The sequence below is a fragment of the Neofelis nebulosa genome, chromosome 17, assembly GCF_028018385.1.
Source record: "Neofelis nebulosa isolate mNeoNeb1 chromosome 17, mNeoNeb1.pri, whole genome shotgun sequence".
Taxonomy (NCBI): Eukaryota; Metazoa; Chordata; class Mammalia; order Carnivora; family Felidae; genus Neofelis; species Neofelis nebulosa.
Window position 1 is genome coordinate 6,673,242 of NC_080798.1, and position 20,147 is coordinate 6,693,388.

The following is a 20,147-nucleotide window of genomic DNA, read 5'->3' on the forward strand; positions in this document are numbered from 1 at the left end:
CCTGCAAACCACCCCCGCTCCGCATAGACCTTCCCCATCTCTGTAGCCACACCTCCTCTCCCACCAGTCTGGTCTCCCTGCACCTCTTCTGGCCTCCATGCTGCAATCTTTCTTTGACAGTAACCTCGGGGTTCCTTTCTGGCACCCACATCTGTGATGCCCATAGTTCAAGTCCAAACTCCTTCCCTGGCTGTCACCCCACAACCTGTCTAGCCCCCGCCTGGCACTCTCATCTTCTGTATTCCAGCCCAAATGAATGGCAAGGTGTGGTCAAATGACTGGCTCTGGCCAGTGGGGCGTGGAACAGACTGGTGGGTGCCCTCTTACAAGGACCACACATTTCCTGTTGTCTAATACCTTCTGCCTTCATCCTGGCTGGGGATGGTGAAGATTGGAGCAGCTGCCTCAGACCCAGAGAGTGTGGAGGTCAGCAGAGGTAACCCCTCATGTAGGACCCACCTAGCTCTGAACTGTTGTAAGAAAATTATCTTACATAAGCCACTGTATTTGGGGGTCTTTATTACGGCATCTTTGCCTAAATCCTAAAAGACAAGAACTTATCACAGCACCTATGCGATCATGGGATTGCCCATCTCCCTCTCTCCACTGTCAGTCTCTGAAGGTCTCTGAGGAGTGAAACTGTCTTAGTCTCTTTTGGTGTCCCTGATCCCCAGAGAAAGAATTAGCACAGAGCAAGGGTGTGCAAAACATTGCCTAATAAGTGAATGAGTGAACACACACTCCGTTGTGCCCACCAATATCCAACCCATTTGGGACCTGGGTGTCTGTTGAGATTCTAGGAGATTCCAGACCAATCTAGGAAAGCAGCTGACCCACCTGTCACCTCTGCCAATACAGAGCTCAGAGCCTTCCCGGCACCATTACCTCATCCTTCAGCTGAGCCAGGAAGAGGGGCAAGAGGTGCTCAATGGTATTGTCTTTGCCCAGGATGGGGGAGAGGCCCATGATGACGGAGGCCAAGGCTGACTTCACGTGTTGGTTGGCGTCTGACACCAGCTCCTGGGGGGGAATAGGGAAAGGGGATAGGATCAGGACAACCCCCGCAGCAGCAAATGGCCAAGCAGACTCCCACTTCCTAAGAGGCCTGAGCCATGGCCTGCTTTTGCCCATATCCCGCATGGAGCAGGGACGGTTTAGGGCACAAAGGTACACGGCAGTTTCTTACCTGTCCCACCTGCTTAGAGTTCCATGTTCCCAGTAGCCTCCACCCAATCCCAAGGCTCTTGGGACTTTTGAAAGGAAGCACCCCCACCTCCAAGCTTGCCCCCAAGCTTCAGATTCTGCCGGCACTCAGGAAACCTAACTGCTTCCAGCCCAAGTCTGCCTGGCCCCAGAAGGCTGGGGACTATCTGCGTCTGGATGTCCATAAAGCCCCATCTCCATCCCTTTAGCAGACTCAGATCTCCCCTAATCCTCCCACCAAACTCCATTACCTTGATGCAGGGTAGTATCTGTGTCATGATCACATTCTCCCGACAGTCAGCTGAGAGATTTTCACAGAATTCTGTGGAAGAAGAAGGGAGGCAGAAGAAGGTGAAACCTGACATCTGGTTCTACCTCAAACCCCTCAGACACCCATCCATTTGCTGTGTTCTGGTCGCCAGCACCAACCTTTGACCTTGTGGGAGGCTGCGGCCCTCACCTCGGCCTCACAGTCTTTCATCAGGTTCTGGAAGGCGGGGACCAGGTCTGTCTTGGTGATCTCAGGCCCCACTGCTTTCTGGAGCTGCAGACAGAAAGCAGGGGCTGTGAGACAGCTGGGCAGGTACTCCGGGCAATTGAGACCAGAATCAAAGTTCAAGGCACCAGAAGTGAGGGTTAAGAGTGCGCCCTTAGAATCACTGCTGAGATCTAATCCCAGCACCACAGGGTGAGCCGGGCCAAGTCTCCAAGCCTCTCTGAGCCCGTTTCCTTAAAAGCAAAATGAGAGGGGCGCCTGGGTGGCGCAGTCGGTTAAGCGTCCGACTTCAGCCAGGTCACGATCTCGCGGTCCGTGAGTTCGAGCCCCGCGTCGGGCTCCGGGCTGATGGCTCGGAGCCTGGAGCCTGTGTCTCCCTCTCTCTCTGCCCCTCCCCCGTTCATGCTCTGTCTCGCTCTGTCCCAAAAATTAAAAAAAAAAAAAAAAAAAAAAAAAAAAGTTGGAAAAAAAAATTAAAAAAAAAAAAAAAAAAAGCAAAATGAGGGCCATGAGACTACCTATGGCAGAGCGCTGTTGTCTGCATTAAGAATGGTAACACATCTCTACCACTCAAGCTATTTGGGGTGGGGTTTTCTCCCCCCACCAAAAAACATTCCAGTCATGTGATGGCTCTTGCTTTTTAATTTATATTCCTCTGTATTTTTCAAATTACCAGAAGATGAATTATTTTTCTAATGAAAATAGATGTATACACATTAAGGGGGAAGAAGGCCTGCTAGGCCCTGCCTATCCCCTGACTCTTGAAGCCCTAGGAGGAAGCAGGACAGTTCATGACCAAGAGAGGGACAGACAAAAACTCTGAAGGGCCTAATGCTACCTGGAACAAATGTTACCTCTTCTCCACGTAACAGGTATTTACTGAGGATCTCTTGCAGGCCAAGCGCTGCTCAAACAGTGTTAAGATCCCTGCCTTTGCTGAGCTTTTATCTAAAACCCAGTGTGATCCAGTTCATGCTGTCCAGAAGCCAAGGACAGAATTGTCTTTAACCATGGTGCTGAGCCTCCAGGGTGCGGCCACGTGCTAACATTTTCACAGGGAACATGGATGGTCCCAGGAAATATTATCTGGAGGCTCCCAGTCCTTCCACAAACACACTTACAGGAACGGGGAGCCATGGGGTGGAGTGCACCCAAGGTCAGACCCTGAGCCTCTCTCTGGCTTTCCCTCACATGGGGCCCCCAAGAGTGAGCCCCAAATGCTGCCCCTCGCACTGGCTCTGGCCTCCCAGGGCCCTGTGCGCATGCTGTCCTTTTGCTGGGACACAGTTCCTATCCCAGCTCCCACCCACCCATCTTCTAGAACCAGCTGCAGCACCACCTCCTATTCTCAGTGCCTCATGCGTGTCTGTCGGCCTGGGCACCGTTTCCCTCTACCTCAGTAGACCTTCCCAACTTCAGACTGCCTGCCCCGTGGAGGCCAGGAATGCAAATTCACTGGATCCCCTGCACCCAGAAAAGAGCTGGTGGTCAACAAACATGACGGTGGGAAAAGCAAACTTGGGTCTCCATGGAAAGAGCACTGTCCTCAGAGTCAGAGAAACTGGATCTTGTCCCTGTTCTGTCTGCCCAGTGGGGTCATTCTGACCCAAGTTTTGAGCTGTGCTATGGGCTGAACTGTCCTAACCCCTCACTATCTCAGAAAGTTGACTGCATTTGAAGACAGGATTTTTAAAGAGGTTATTAAGGTGGCCCTAATCCAAAATTACCAGAATCCTTATAAGAGGAGGTTAGGACACAGGCATGCACAACGGGGAGACCATGCAAAGACACAGGAAAAGACCATCTACAAGCCGAGGAAAGAAGCCTCAGATTAACCACCCCAGAGGACACCTTGATTTCAAACCTCCGGCACCCAGGAACAGTGAGGGAATAAAGTACCGCCCTGTCTGTGGTACTTTGTTATGGCAGCCCCCAAAACTAATACAGGCTATGCCTTCCCTTTTGAAAAGGACAGAGTTCAATTAGGTCAAGAGTACACAGGTACTACCGTTTCTCTGCTCTTATGGCTCTCCGCAGAACCTGAACTTGGCTTCAGAATCCTTTCCAACACAGCACTTCACGTTGCCAGTATTACTCAACCCGGGTTGGCCATGTGAAAGGAGACCCGGCCAGATGATCAGAGATCTTCCTGCTCAAATACCTGATGACTCCTTTGGATTTAACTAAAACTCCAGTTCCTATATGTGGCCCCGCTCCTTCCCCTCTGAGGGCCTCAGTTTCCCCATCTGTGAGACGTCAACAGTCCCCACTCACCTCTGTGAACTTGTCGGCCACCATGTACCGGACACGCCAGGACTTGTCCTCGGCAGCCTGGCGCAGGGTGGGCATCACCAGGGCCTCCAGATCCTCCTGGGGCAGGAGCTGGGCGATGTTCACACACGCCTCTACCGCCAGCAGCCGCACCGAGTCCTGGGGAGAGGATTGGAACAGGGAGAGGGAGGCAGGGGCCCGTTAGCTCTGCGATTCCTCGTAGACACGGTTTGGAGGGGGAGGAGGCTGGGGAGCACCCACCTGCTCGTCAGAGGCCAGGTTGGAAAACATGGGGATGATCTCACTCTTGACGTTGTCCAGCTCCAGCACCTTGGCAAACTCCCCCAGCTTGGAGGCTGCGGCCCGCCGCACCATGGGGGTGTCATCTGAGCACAGGTTCCGGAAGTACCTGGGGGTTGGAAATGGGGCTCAGGAGGAGGAATCCCTAGATCTCACAGCAGTATACAGTGAAAACAGCAGCTGGCTTTGCCTGCATGACCCCGGGCAAGTCAGAACCCCTCTCCCGAGTGTTCCCAGGCCTACAAAATGGAGCTGACGGCGATACTTCCTACCACACAGGGTGATAAGTTTAAATGACAATGTGGGTGAAAACAGAGCAGTCAGTCTGCACATAGTTAAGTTCCAGTGCATGGAAGGTGATTATATCATTATGACCATATAAAGTTGTTGAGCTAAGAGGCTGGTCAGGGGTCCCTCAAAGGTTTTACTTTTCAGGAGCGACTGCTCCAATTAGAGATGCATGGGGGAAGCGTACACACGTGTACACACACACACACACACACACACACACGAAGCACGTGTGGCTAGCTGTAAATCAGTATGCTGTCATGTAAGAGCTCAGGGCCTGAGCTTGCTCAAGGACAGGAACACATAGTAATGGGAAATTTTAATCCAATTAGAAGCATTTTTGTGAACTGTTCCAGGAGAGTCTTACATACAAGAAATTCTCTGGGGTATCAAGACTAAGGGAGGAGGGTGGAGGAGGCAGCCAAACTGAGCCAGCGTATGTATGAGGGCTCTGGACCTAGGGCAGGCGAAGACAGCATCACACAGCACGGGTGGAGTGCTTTTATGAGTCAGATTCCATTCTAAGCACTTTGTACGTGGTAATTCTTGTAAATCCTTACACACCCAACGGGAGGAAGGAGCTCTCATTTCTCCATTTCCTAAGTGAGCATGAGGCTGTGTCCGGACCAGGCCTGGGGACACCAGCTCTCAGGGGCGGGTGGGGGAGGGGGACTGAGTTGACAAAAGGGGTCCATGCTAAGGGCGAGGCTGGGACTCACTGTCGAAGTTCTGCCTTGACGGCGCTGGACACACGGGGGTAGCAGACAGAGAAGAGGCCACATGCTGAGGTGCGGGAGGTGAACCAGTCACCACCCGCCAGCCGCTTCACCAGCGGCACGAAGTGGGCCTCGAGGTCAGAGGGCGAGTGTTCATGTGAGATGGCCCGCAAAGACTCCACCGCTTTGTCCCGCACCACTGTCTCCTCCACCGTGGCCAGCGACTCCAGGGGCGGCTGTGGCAGAGAGGACAAGGTCACTGCAGGGTCCCTCCCCACCGTCCCAGCCTCAAGCCCCGCCTCATGCCGCTCGTGCATCTCCTCCAAGGCCCTTGAAGGTGCTTCGGTGAAAGCCACGGACCTCACATTTATACCCATCACTTTCTGAGCAGGTGGCCATAGTTGTCATTAGCTCTCAAAGTGCAGGGATAGTCACAGATGTTGACTGAACGTCTATTTGCTGGGTGTCCTAAACAGGGCCATTGCATCGCACAACTTAGGATGGGGGGAGGGGACAATGCTGGCTCTAACTCACTGAAGCCTATGAAGTAGGTCCCGTGACTGTCTTCATTTTACAGAAGAGGAAACTGAGGCACCGACAAGCTAAATCACTTACCCATGCTAGTGCTAGCTACAAGCCAGGACCCAACCCGGGCCACCAGGCTCCTGAGCTTACACAGACAGAAAGTAGAAAGCACGGCTGTGGTTTCTGTTAGATGACTGCCCCCAACAGCTCACATCACTGGGGAACCTGGGCCCGGGGACCGTAAAGCCTGGAGGGGGCAAGCTCCTTTAGGGATGTCTGACTGGCTCATCCTTATGTCCCCAGAGCCCAGCAGAGCTCCTTGGATAGGGTGGGAACTTGGCAATTACTGACCAGATGAAGGGAGACTTAAGTGACTCTAGTCTGTGCAAATAAAGGTGTGGAGGCCTGCAGTTTAAAGCCCAGTGTACTTGGACACATGTCAAAGTCAGGAAGACATCATAAATGGAAATGCCTCCAGGACCCAGGAAGGCAACAGAATGAAATAAGGAGCAAAGATGATGGGCGGGAGGAGGGAAAGCGGCAGAGCTGGGGAGGGCGGCTTCATCAACTAGCTTGGCAGGAAAACACAGCTGGTAGAGGCGTATCTATTGTTCTCCAAAAGCAGCCGAAAGGGCCAGGTGTTTATACGTCAAACATCTCATTCAACACATGGTACCCCACGGATGAATCTTGAAGACCTTCTGCCTAGCAAAACAGGGCAGTCAGAAAAGGCCATGTGTTGTAGGATTCCTTTATATGCAGACCCTAGAGTCACCAGATTCATAGAGACAGAAAGTACAAAGGAGGGTCCCAGGGGCAGGGGAAGAGGGGACTTGGGGAGATGCTGGTTAATGGGGACAATTTCGGTTTTGGAAGAGGACAGATGGTGGTGATGGCTGCACCACAATGTGAATATATTCCATGCCACAAAACTGTACAGTTAAAAACAGCTAAATTTGTAAATTTCATATATATTCTACCACAATAAAAACAAAAATTTAAAAATCTCATTTACGAAGATTAGCAATGATTCAAAAGGAAAATGTGATGCTGTTCCAGCCTGGGGGGGCACCAGTCTGTGGCCTCTGTCATAAAGCCATGCTATCGCAGGGTTTCTGGTTCTGGACCAGCTCAGAGCGTGGCTGAAGGTGGTATCACTGGGCTGCTGCAGGGGCTGGGTTCCTCTTATCCTGGTTTTCTTGCTCCCCCCCGGCTGGCACATGGGAGGTCCTCAATCAGTATTTGCCGGGTTCAGTATTTACCTGTTCCACTCAGAGAAAAACCTATCACTAGAACAGAGGCCTGGGGACCAAGGCCAGGTGGTTGGTATGTCATGCAAGGGTCTCTGCCCAGTGGGTTGCCGAAGGCAGTGGTCGTCATAGCGAGGTCTGGACCACCCACAACAAGATCACTCAGGAGGCCTAGCCCAGCACAGGCCGTAAGAATATCAGACCATAAGAATATCCTGGGGCCCAGGAAGATGTGTGGTTAGGAAACTCAGACAATGTTTTCCCATGATGAGCTGTACCGCGAGGCCTCTCTACAAAGTAGAGAGGGTGGAGCTCTCAAATCCAGAGAACATGCAGGGGAGAGGAGAGGTGTGAATCTCCTAAAATCACTGTACTTTTATGAGAGGGTCTAGAGTTTTCATCGGATTTTCAAAGGGACCCATAAATCCAAAAGGGTTAAGAGTTGATGATACAGAATCAATCCTCGTGCTATAACTACACAGGTCCCTGTGAAATTAATTCCATTTCACCTCTGCAGAGAACAAGGGCTCGGACACACCTCTGGGTTCCCAGGACCCATAGTTGGTACTCATGTTTGTGGAATGAACAAACTGCACAACAGCCATTTTCCATTGCTCTTTAATTGTCAAAATCCAGACTCACTGCCACCTCCTCCAGGAGGACTTCCTGGACAGCTCCCCCACCCCATCTGAAACAGGTTAGGTGCCTCCTCTGGGCTCTAAGCTCCCCCAGCTTCCCTCTTGTGCAGCTCCAATCAGCCTGTGGTGCAACCGAGAGCCCTTGGAGGGTAGCAGAGAGGAGTGGCAATGGTTAAGAGGCAGGGGCCTAGGTTCAAATCCTGACTCTGTCTCTTCTCAGCTCAGGCAATCCACCTAACCAGACCTGGAGCCTCAGTTTCCTCATCTGTGAACTGGGGCTAGCACCAGCGTGCATCTCCTAGGGTCGCTAGGGGAGGTGACAGGTGACTGTACAGAAGGCACCTGCAGGCACCAAGGAGCACCAGCATTTGGACCTGACTGGCCTTTGCTGGTGCTTGGGGGTTCTGAGTGCTCCACGGCCCAGGGCCCTGAGGACGTGCCTGCCAGCTCATGTGAACACCAGAACAGCAGCCCCAGAAGACATGTGACTCTCCCCCAGAAGAAGTATGGGATGACCCTGACATGGCAGGGAAAGAACCTCAGGGTTCCAGCCCTGCTCCCCAGTGGGGAGGCCCACGCCAGCTGAGGACCCTAGGCCCCTTGTTGAAGCTATGGGGTGCGTGTTTTCTGCTCCTAAGTCCTCACAGACGCTGCTGAAAGCTATACATTGTCTCCTCAGAAAAACTGCCAGGGGTTGCAGAAAGTTCCGTGGAATTCAAGGGACTCCTTTTAGGCTGGTCCCCAGACCTCCTCATGTTCCTGTTAAACGACCCTAATCTATGCAAAATGTATGAAATGACCTCATTCGCATACAATTTTCTGTGTGTACATACACGTAAATTATACACGTACACACAGACGAAAGCTGACAGACCAAAATTTAATGACAATTATCAAATTTCTTCAGACATACCTCTCCTTGGAAGAAAAATTACTGCATCTGCTCAAATCCCAAACTCCCCAGTTTTAAGAAGTGCCATTATTGCATACACTACTAAAAGGAAGAAAGGCTAATAAAAAATTTAAGACATCATTAAGGGCAGATGCCCAAGTATACAACTGTGTCTTTACGAACCATGACAGACAGAATTCCTGGGGGTGGGGTGGAGGTGGGGGCAGCAGTGGCCCAGGGCTCTGAGGGGTGGTGGGAACCAAAGGACTGGGAACCCCCCAAGGATCCTCCCTCCCGGGTCGCAGGACCAGAGTCCTCCCTTCTCTTCTCACAAACAGCGGTTACTATTAGTATCTAAACCCCCTCTGTGTCCCCAGATGCCACCAAGCACGGGGGTGCTCACGCAGGTTCCTGAAATCCCAGCTCAGCCACTTAACACCCGTGAGGCCTTGGCCAAGATGCTTAACCTCTTGGCGTGTCCAGTGGCTCATCTACAAAAAGGGAACTGTCCCTACCCCAAAGGGTGGACGTCACCTCAGGACACCATAATGACACTGACAGTGAACACCTGATAGTACTTACCACATGCCAAGGGCTTAAATCAATTATAAAGACAGGTTTTAAGGACTCCCATTTGATAGATAAAGAAAGTATAACGCAGAGAGGTTAAGTAACTCTTACAAGTCACACAGCAAATAAGCGGCAGAACTCAGATTGTCTCCAAGGGTGGGGCCTGCCACTGCTCAGGCAAGTGTCCAGCTAACAGTAAGGCAAACAAGTGCGTTTTGGGTACTGCTGACTTAATGCCATTACTGACTTACTGCTTTAGAGAGAATGTCCAAAGCCTGCCTGTTCCTAGAAGGTGGCCCCCGGCCCCTGCTGTATTCTTCCCACCCTGCTCCTGCCAGGGCCACGGGTCTGATCCCAAGGGGAGGGCAAGGGGACCACCCTGCCTCCCAGACTCACCAGCAGGCAGTGCACGTACTCAGGACCTCCCACCAGAGTGGTGAAGGTGCCCAGCTGTTCCGCCAGGGCCAAGAGGACCTCATCCTCATCGTAGATGGTGTCTGTGGAACCAAGACAGACTCCGTTACAGTCCCGCCCCAAGTCTGACCCCAGCGCCTCAGTGACCCAAGCTGGGAACAAACAGGCTCCGTTCTGCGTCCTCAAACCGTCAGCACTCAGTTTCCCCACTTTCCACCTGGGCTGGTGCGGACACTGGGGCAGAGGCTTGGGTCAGAGGACAGAGCACCAAAGTCCCGCTTCTGTCATTTACGAGGTGAGGGACCCTGGGGAAGTGAGACCACTCTGCGAGCCCATTACTACCCCTGTAAGATGGTGCTAGCCCACCTCTCACCACGAGTCAATGAGGAGCAAACAAGACCACGCAACCGGAGCGCAGAACCCGAGACACGGGGGCTTTTCGCTTCAGTCCAGATTCTACCCTCAGCACTGCCCTCTCTGCCAAGAACTCATCTTTCTCTTGAGCCTGAGAAATTCTTCTCTGTCCTTCAAGACTCAGTTCAGGGGCGCCTGGGTGGCGCAGTCGGTTAAGCGTCCGACTTCAGCCAGGTCACGATCTCGCGGTCCATGAGTTCGAGCCCCGCATCGGGCTCTGGGCCGATGGCTCGGAGCCTGGAGCCTGTTTCCGATTCTGTGTCTCCCTCTCTCTCTGCCCCTCCCCCGTTCATGCTTTGTCTCTCTCTGTCCCAAAAATAAATAAAAAACGTTGAAAAAAAAAAAAATTAAAAAAAAAAAAAAAAAAAAAAAAAGACTCAGTTCAGCTACTATTTCTTGGAAGGTTTCTTGACCAGACCAGGGCACGTCCCTTCTCCACACTCCCCCCAACTTCAAGCCACCTTGATCAGAGTCCTTATGTTAAGGGTCTAGGACTGGCTCCTCTCCGTACCCCAGTTTCTGCCAGAGACGAGCACCGCAGGAGCTCAGCCCAGGTTTGCTGAGAGGACAGATGACCGTGTGAAGACAGAGCTGCTGTGTCCTCACGTTCAACAAAGACTTTTGTCCTCAACTGCTGACCTCTGTTGCAGAAGACGTTTCCGGCAGGAACTGCTCACCTCTGTGACAGAAGAAGCTAATACCCCTGGCACCTATGCTAGCATTTCGACTTCCTGAGATTCAGCCAAACATACAGCAACCCAGCCAGACATCTTGAGGTTCCCGCGCGGCTGGCACGCCAAGTGACCATGCTCGGGCCAACGGGGTGCGAGACGAGTGGTCGGCTCCACTCCGGGTCGCTTCCTCACCTCCTCCCTCTCTGCTCACGGCGCTCTGTCATCACATGCTCATCTTGTGCTGGGTTCTCTGCTCTACTGCTGGCTGGGGGGCGAGGGGGTGGTGGTGGTAAGTCACCTCACCTCTGAGCCTGTCTTCTCACCTCCACACCCCAGCAGAGCTGTTGTGAGACCCAAGTGAAGAGGCGCTTTCTGCGAAGAGCTCAGCACAGGGCCTGGCCCGAGTCAGGACTTCCGTAAATGCAGGCCAGCGTGGCTCCGGGCCCACCAGGCGCTCGGGTCCTTCCCAGCCTCAGTTTCCCAAGCCCTACCTGTACACAGTTAACCTCACCCTCCCCATTTCCTCTCCTTGTGCATTTCCACGGCCTTAACTCACGTTCAACTCAGTCTGCAGTCCAGACTCCTTGCCTTCCTGAACGTCAAATCCGCAGAACTGCCAGCACCACACATTTTCACCGTCCCCAGCTCCACAGAACTGCTTTCCCAGCCGCCCTGCTCTCCTGGCCTCAAAGGCATAGGGCCACCTCCTCCCGCCTGACACAGACCTGCCAACCCTCCACCTCAGGGTCACTCTGACCTCACCCTCCTTGCTGGATGACTGCAACTGCTTCCTAAATGGTTTTTCTGCTCCTGCCCTGGCCCCCAAACTGCTCAGGCTCCTCCCAGAATCCTGAGTGATCCTTCAAATCACCACACTCTCCTGCCTCAATCTTCCAATGGTTTCTGAGACGTGAATTAAAATCTAGACTCCATATATCATATATGCAGCACAGCTGGATTCAAACCCAGGTCCCGCCAACTCCTTTACCCACGTTATTACAGTGCCGTGCCACACGCCATACTCCCCATGCCCCAACCTGGCCCTGTCTCAGCGTCCAAGAGCTTTCAAGTCTCGCCCACCGTTCGCCCACGGAAGCCACCTGGGTCGGGTCATCTGCTCAGCGTCACGTGTTAAATCCTCATGTGGTATTCCCAGGCAGACGGATCAGTAGGAAGCATGAAGCGGTAGTAAGAACAATGGAAACAGAGGACTTACTATTAACTGGGGGCTCAGCCTGCGTCCGCCACTGTGCTCAGTGCTGTGCACACATTTTCAGACAGGAGTGTGTGGGGCGGTCTGAGCACTGACACTTAGCAGCTCTTACCCTGCGCTGAGCACTGTATGAGCACTTTACATGGGCTCTTATTTCATCTTTGTGTCAGGCCACACTATCAGGCCCGTTTCACACACGAAGAATCAGAGGCAGGCAGATGTGAAGTACCTTGCCCAAGGTCACACAGTCAGAAAGTGGCAGAGCTTGGGTCTGAATCCAGGTAGTCAGGACTCTCAGGCACTGCATCCAGATTTGCATCCAGCACGATCAGATAAATAACCTCCTAACTGTAGGATCTCCGGCCAATATATTACTTCACCTCTTCATGCCTCAGTTTCCTCACCTACACAGCTGCTGTGAGATGAACTCGGAGAACGATGGGGACGTGCACTTACTGAGCACGGGCCCCCAGTCTGAGGACGTGAACTAACCCAATCTTCCCGAGAGGGGGTCGCGAGCACTGCCGGGCACGTGGTAGGCAGGGAAGCGGCAGCATTTATTATTACTGTTACTTGATGTTCACGTCAACGCTACGGCACGCACACGTTCATCCCTGCTCTGCACAGAAAAACTACAAGGAACAGTTAGGTTAAGTAACTCACCTAACGTCACCAGCTGCTGACTGTTAGCAGTGCCAACCTGGCTCCATCCACCTCCAGACCCCTTTTCCCAATCCCGCACCCACCCCATGAGTGCCCGGCACAGGACAGACGCTCACAAAACAATGTGTTAAATTCCCAATGAGGCCTATCTAGCAGGAACGCCCCCCCCCCCCCCCGGCAGCCCCCACTCCGCCTGGGCCCCACCTCCTTACCTGTCAGGAAGGGCAAAAGCTCACTGCGGGTCCTTTCCACCCCAAGGGCCAGGGCGATGGTGGACAGTTTCTTGATGCTGTTGAGGCGAAGCTAATGAGAGAAAAGAACAGCAGGGTCAGAGAATCTTAGCAAGCCCCAGCTTAGGGGTGTGGGGCAGCTCTGGATCCAGACAGCCTCTGGAAGCCTCACTAATGTGTGGAAGGAGGTGGAACGGGGACTTGGCACACACCGACCAGGCGCAGGAGTCAGTAACTACAATGGTAGCCGCGGCCTCAGAAAAAGCATGTAATGAGTCTTACGGAGCCAACACTCATTCTGTGGTGCTTCCCACACTCTAAAACCACGCTTAGACCGCGCTCTAAAACCGGTCACTGCTTCCCCACACTCCCGATCCTCCTCCTCTGCTTTTGCCCCTCCTGCACTCAGCACCTGACAGGCTCCAAAAGGGGCGGCCACGTTCCAGCACGTTTACTCTGCGGTCCTAGGCCAGGCACTCACACGACAACCCTGAGGGCAGAGGTGTGGTAAGCCCCGTTCTATATAGGGGGAAATAGGCTCAGGGAGCAAAAGTCCCTTCTACAGGTCACACAGCTCACGTGGCGTGGGGCAGGGACCGAAACCCAGGACCACCAGCTAGCAGTGATGATGACAGGACAAACAATATTACAACAACACTGCTACATAAACAGTAAACTGTAAACTACAGTAAACTGTAATAATACCACTAGTGTAACAGGTTGAATAGCGGCCCCCAAAAGCTATGCTCCCGTCCTCACCCCAGTAATCATGAACGTGAAAACAGGGACTCTGCAAATGTAATGAAGTCAGCATCTCAAGATGAGATCATCTAATTCAAGGGGGAGCCCTGTGAAACAGAAAATATGTTTACTGGTCCCCGCTCCTGGTTCCTGCACAGAGCTCCTAAAACCCTTGCAACTTCCCAAGTGGTAAAAGCACTAAGAGCATCTTCCATTCTAATATTTGGTTTATGACCCCGATTCCTGACACAGAGCTCCTAAATCCCTTGGAACTTCCTAAGTGACAGGAATGTCTTTTGTTCTAATGAAGCAAATCTGGGTGGGCTCCTGGATGCGTGCTGGTCACCAGGAAGATCAAGCCACAGTCACAGCCAGGAAGCCCCCATTACTGGGAAAGGGGCTGGAAATGGGAGTCGATGATCCATCATGCCTGCATGATGAAGCTTCCATAAAAACCCACAAAGTACAGGGTTTGGGGAGCTTCCAGGTTAGTGAACACACCCACATACCAGGAGGGTGGTGCATCCCAAATGCAGGGGAAGGGGAACAGAAGCTCCTGTACTCAGGACCCTTCCAGACCTTACCCTGTAGGTAGCTCTTCATGTGGCTGTTCATCTGAATCCTTTAAATCTTTTATCAAATAAGCTGACAAATCTAAGTGTTTCCCTGAGTTCTGTGAGCTGTTCTGGCAAATAATCAAATGCAAGGACAGGGTCGTGGGAACTTCCAATTTGTAGCGAAGTCTGACAGAAGCTGTGGGTGACGTGGGGACCTATTACTCGCAACAGGCATCTGAGGTCCAGGGTCTCGGGGTACCGCGCCCTTAACCTGCGGGATCTGTGCTGACTCCAGTTAGTGTCAGAACTGAAATGCACTGTGGGACACCCAGCTGGTGTCACAGAGAACTGCCTGGCGTGAGGAAAACCTCACACGTGGTGTCAGAAGCGCTGAGTGTAGTAGTGCTTTGCTCTACGCGGCCAATGACCGTGTCCCAGTGAGACAGAGAAGGAGACACGGAGACGCCATGGGGGAAGATCACGTGAAGATGGAGGGTGAGACCGAGGCGATGGGTCCACAAGCTAAGGAGTGTCAAGAATTGCCAGCTGCTGCCCAAAGCCAGGAGGGAGGCATGAACTGAATCTTCAGAGCCTCCGGGAGGAGCCAACGCCGCTGACGCCTTACTTCAACCTCCGGCCTCCAGAACGGTGAGAATCATTTCTGTTGCATTAAGCCACCAAGCGAGTGGTCACTTGTGGCACCCAGGACTCTAACGCATCTGGCTAACACAGGAGCTGTCTCACACGGAGCACCTCCCAGGGAGGTCAGCATCTGACACCCCCTTCCCTCCCGCGGAGACCGGCTCAGAGAGGCGGACACATGCAGACGCGAGCGCTGGGAGAGCAGGGACCTGGCACGCGGGCCCGGAACGGAAAGCCCTCTCGGTCCTCCAGTTCCACAGGGGCTGTGGCAGAATGAAGGGAGGTCACGCGCGTGGGAGTAGAAGGAAACACCCTTGTGAATGAGTAAGCCACTGCCGGGCACCCAGAGGGCATCCTCTTCCTGGAAGGAGAGGCCGAGCAAGAAGGCACGGGGCTCCCTGGGCGGGTTCTTTTCCCAAAGAGGTCTGCCTGCCAGTGACTGCGATCCTACATCGGTCCCCCGGTCCAGGGGTTCAAAAGTCTCTCTGAGATTACAGACACTGGTGGGACTCTGAGGAAATGCTACAGCAGCCTCAGCTCTTGGAAAAATGCACTCACAACTTCTCATACAATGTCACTGGGTTTTTGGGTTTAATCTGGTCCAAACGCTCACCTCTCTGGCAGCAATGAACCTCAAGATTAAGCATCACGAGGCCTCCGTGTTATTTTTAGCCAAAAATTAAAACACATATAGAGACAGGCCAATAAAAACATAAAAGCAAAATATGGTAAACACTAACAGTTAATGAATATGGGTGGTAAATATAAACCTCTTCTGTAAATTGCCAGCAAGTGAATATTTTGAGCATCTTGGGCCACACAGTGTCCGTCCCAACCACTCCCCTGTGCACTGGCAGTCACGGAACCAGACGATATGCCAACAAATGGGCCAGGCTGTGTTCCCATAAAACTGCACTTGCAAAGCAGGCCGTGGGCTTAATGTGGCCCATGAGTTGTAGTCTGCTGGCCCTGGTACTAGCCTTTAAATGTTATGTTTGAAGTCTTCCATAATAAAGTTTCAGGGGGAGCACCGACTCGGTTGCCAGTTTCTTTCCACCTTGTTGCCTCCAAGTTGGATCTCTGGGTTTTTCTCTTGGCTGGGCTATGGGGAAATGTACAGGGGGGCCAGGGCCACACCACGTGAACGGCAGTCCTGGGCACAAGAAGATGGTCGCAAGGGATGATCACATGCATAATGCCAGCAACAACAGCTGCTAATGTTTACTGATCACTTACTATGCGCTTGGTAGCCTTCAAGTGCTTGATGTGGAGAATTACCATATTTGATCCCTAGAAATGGGTTCTGAGGCAGGTATTGTTATTGGAATCCTTTTAGGGGTAAGGATGCTGATGCACAGAGAAGCTGTCATTTGCCAGAAAGTAGCAGAGCCCAGGCTGGAAGCCAGGAACCCCGACTCTTAATCTCAACATCACTATAGTTAAGGAAAGACGCCTAAGGGGTGGACACATGAGAATCGGGGCATCTCTGCCATGGGAGAGAGCCCCCTTCCCTCCTGCTGTCCCTGGAGATTCTGGTTTTGGTGTCGTTGAGAACATCAGATTACTTTCTTCAGCATAGACAGCACCGTGAACACTCAAAAAAGGCAGCAAGGGGTGGTGCTCTGGAGCCACACGGCCTGGGTTCAAGGCTAAGCAGCTTTGCGTTACTAGCTATGGGATCTTGAGCCACTCTGCACCTTTCTGAGCCTCAATTTCCTCACCTGTGAACTGGGGATTACAACATCACCTATCCTCAGGTTACCGTGAGTGCCGAGTGACATATCCTGGGAACACCCTAGGACAAGCTAAGACAATAATGGCAGCTGTGTCCACTTCACCTGCTGTAGCACCTGACTTTGTTCAGGTATCAAGAAGGGCTATGTGGCAGCTGGGTAGGTATCCACTGACGTCTCTCTTCCCTTCTCTTCGAGGGAGATATTTCCGTGGTACATACTGTGTGCCAGGCACCGTCCTAGGCGCTTTCATGTCTTAACTCACTGGATCCTCACAACCACCCCAGGAGGTAAACACAGGATTAGCCACCACATGATAGAGAAAACAAAGGCACAGGGAGGTTCAGTAACCTCACGCAGCTCAAAGGTGGCAGAGCCAGGATGGGAACCCAGCCACCTGGCTCTTCACCAGAACCACCAATTTGTATTTCTGTGTTTTTCCTTTGGGGGTGGGGGTACCCTGAGCAGGTCTAATAACAACCACAATTCCAAAAGAGAGGAAAGCATAGACGACCCCAGAAATATCTGCAACAGCTGAAATGAGACATGAACAGTCATGACTTCCACAGGCTTTGCCGACGCTATTTGCACTCTGCTATCATAACACTACAGTTTGTAGTAGAAGGCAAGGTAAACCGGAGTTCTAGGGTAGTGACAAAAAAGGCATTACTTTTCCCATCTGAATTCAGATGGGAATTCTCTGCTGGAATTCTAGACAGGCCCTGGGTTAAGAGCTCCTGCAATGGGCTACATTGCCTCTTGTAACCCCTGGGTTGCAGCTGTGCACACGATCCCCTCAAGACATTTCTGAACCTTGCCTGCATCCAACATGACTAGGAAATTAACGCCCAGGCAGTGAAATCCAAGCGGGAATGGTGTGTGCAACTTCTAGAAGTGTCCTTGAGAGGATCTGGGGTCACACTCTTCTTCCGAACAATGTGTAAGAGCCTGAGACCCTGACACCACGGAGTGCCACACCAGCTTGAACTGCCATCAGACAGGAGTCAGAAATAAACTTCAAGCTCATTTAAACCTCCTTTTGAATTTTCCTATGATTTACAGCCAAACTGAATCCCAATGAACTCAGCACATGACCTAGTTCTGGACAAGGAGCAAGTTGGCCAAGGAGCTTCCAAAAAAGATTTTCTTCCTTGGGAAATAAGGGAGAAGGACAGAACAAAACAAAACAAAACAAAACAAAACAAAACAAAAACAAACAACCCTCTCAGTCCTGGGTCGGCCCCTGCTTTCAGTGTGGTCCTGGGAGGACTTAATGATAGCAGACACTGCAGCAATCTTGTGACCACACTAGGCAGGTCAAAAAATCAGCATACTCTGACCCAATTCTGTGATATCCTTGAGCTGCTGAACTCGTATAGAAGGGGAAAATGAACCCTTACTTGTAGGGACAACTGTTGGGCTCTCTGTGACATTCCTGATGGAGTAGCTACCGACATCAATGAGAAATAAGAAAAGAAGAAGAAAAAAAAAAAAGAAATCCTTCCTGTTCCTTGATCATGTCACAGTGCTGGAAGAGTACCCTGTGCACTGTCCCCCAAACTGGTCCCCGGGCTGGGTCTGCCTGTATCCCCAGCAGCCTTCAGCACACAGCCCAGTACCCAAAGACATGATGGATAAAATCTCCCGTCCTGCCACCACATCCACCTATAAAAAGCACTACTTGGCTTTTTAAGGCCCATGTTCCCATTCGATCCACAAAGCCTCCCTGACGTGAACACGCACAGTGTGACCCCAGGGAGCTTTCCTGACCCAAGCGTGTATGGGGTGAGCCACACGCAGTCCATCTTCCCTTCACAATCAAGAGTGAAACCCAAAGGCCTTACTGTGGCCTCCGAGGCCCAAACACAATCTCGCCCCCGTCTCCCCACCCACTCTCACCGCCCACCACCCCCTTGCCCCCAGAAATCCCGTCACAACGGTTCCCTTGACAATAACCAACAAACCAACGCCACCCCAACTCTCCCCCAGCTCTTTGCACTTGTTGATGTGCTGTTTCCTCAGCCAGAGACACTGTCCCTCCAGACACCCCCAGTATCTGCTGGATCCTCACACATGACCCGCCCAGGGAAAAAAGCAGGCCATCGCCCTCCACATGCATGAACTCTCATCGCTCTTGACACAGACTTCTCTGTTCAGTTTGTCCTTCTCCACCCTGTGCTCCAAGCACCTAGGACAACACTTGGCACGGAGTTAGAACAAGAAATATTTGCCAGATTAATGTTTTCTCTCTTTTTTTAATAAAGGAAACACAGATGTTAGTACAAGCAGCAATAACAAGTTTCTTAGAGGAATGCGCTCCAAACCGGAACTGTTTGCAGCAGCTGGTGGCTGGCAATGGGGCGGTGGGGTCTGTGACGTAATGTGTGTGCTTTGCCAAGGAGCTGCGGCCTGGGGAAATGCCCAGTGAGTGGCAGAAGTCTCTCCACGTTCTCTAATGCCCTATATATCTTGCCTCCTTATTCCACAAAGGATCACGTTTCTAAATGAACACAATGTGTGTGGGTGTGAAAAACGAAGCATCCACCTGGCAATCGTTTAGCACTGCTGAAGAGTGGAAATGGCCATCACAACCTCTATTTCTAGATCACGTGAATTTTTTAGTAACAAAGGAGCGTACTCTGGCTTTCCCCATTAGCTAAGGGCTCCCAGGCCAGTCTGGGCACTCGGAGCTTTGGTTTCCTCACGAGAAGAGTGGGAATCTCAACAGTGCCTATGGACTCACAGGATTGCTGGGGTGATCTAATGAGGGAAACTTAGAGACAAAGCCTGGCAGGTACCAAGCACGTAAGTATTACTGTTATTCTTATCACGTCTCTTGTGTATTTGGCTTTTCGTGGGGGAGGTGGGGGAGGAACAACAGTACTCCCGCCCCCCCTCAGAAACTGCAGCACTAGAGTGAGTACCTCCCACCGCAGCTGGCCTGGCATGATGATTATTTATGGACGCGCCTGTCTCCCTGGTTTGGAAAGTGACTGGTCTCTGGGACAAGGGTCAGGACTGTTACCAGTGGCGATTCCTGAACCTTTGACAGGGCTGAGCACACTAAAGGGCATAAATAGAAACGATTTAATTTACAGAGTACTTACTATATGCCAGACACACAGCCAGGTACTCTACACGTGTTCTCTCTTGCTATTCTGTAACCCCACAAGAGGTAGACGCCAGCCCTGTGTTCATTCCGCAGACGGGCAAGTGGGGTACAGAGAGGGGAACGCAGGCGGCCCCGCGAACCGCGGCAGAACCTGGAACTCGCACCCAGTTCCACACTACCATCCTACACAACTTCTCTTTCTCTAGTTTAAACTCTCAGACAGCAACCTCATTTCTAAGTTCCGCTTCACCAATCCCCCACGCATTCCACAAAAAGAGGTCAAAGCTTGTAACGCCACGTTCCTAAGACATGGCCACGGGCGTGCTGCTGCAAGGTCTCAGACAGTGGCTGGTGACTGCCCTGTCTACACGGTACAGCTCGCTAACCCAGCCTGTTTGTCTTCCATCCTCTTTTATTTATTTATTTTTTTTAATTTTTTTTTCAACGTTTTTAATTTATTTTTGGGACAGAGAGAGAGAGACAGAGCATGAACGGGGGAGGGGCAGAGAGAGAGGGAGACACAGAATCGGAAACAGGCTCCAGGCTCTGAGCGGTCAGCACAGAGCCGGACGCGGGGCTTGAACTCACAGACTGCGAGATCATGA

At 52.0% G+C, this 20,147-nt stretch overlaps 1 protein-coding gene across 1 annotated transcript in view; it reads right to left on the reverse strand.

The window, feature by feature from the left end:
• Positions 1-20,147, reverse strand: part of PPP2R1A (protein phosphatase 2 scaffold subunit Aalpha) — a 38,307-nt gene that overhangs the window by 10,868 nt on the left and 7,292 nt on the right. The window contains exons 2-9 of the mRNA XM_058708399.1: positions 12,740-12,830; positions 9,546-9,646; positions 5,278-5,510; positions 4,232-4,379; positions 3,974-4,129; positions 1,633-1,747; positions 1,455-1,525; positions 886-1,020 (exon numbers count right to left, since the gene is read on the reverse strand). Of these exons, the coding sequence (XP_058564382.1) occupies positions 886-1,020; positions 1,455-1,525; positions 1,633-1,747; positions 3,974-4,129; positions 4,232-4,379; positions 5,278-5,510; positions 9,546-9,646; positions 12,740-12,830 (1,050 nt within the window). The remainder of the gene's footprint in view (positions 1-885; positions 1,021-1,454; positions 1,526-1,632; positions 1,748-3,973; positions 4,130-4,231; positions 4,380-5,277; positions 5,511-9,545; positions 9,647-12,739; positions 12,831-20,147) is intronic.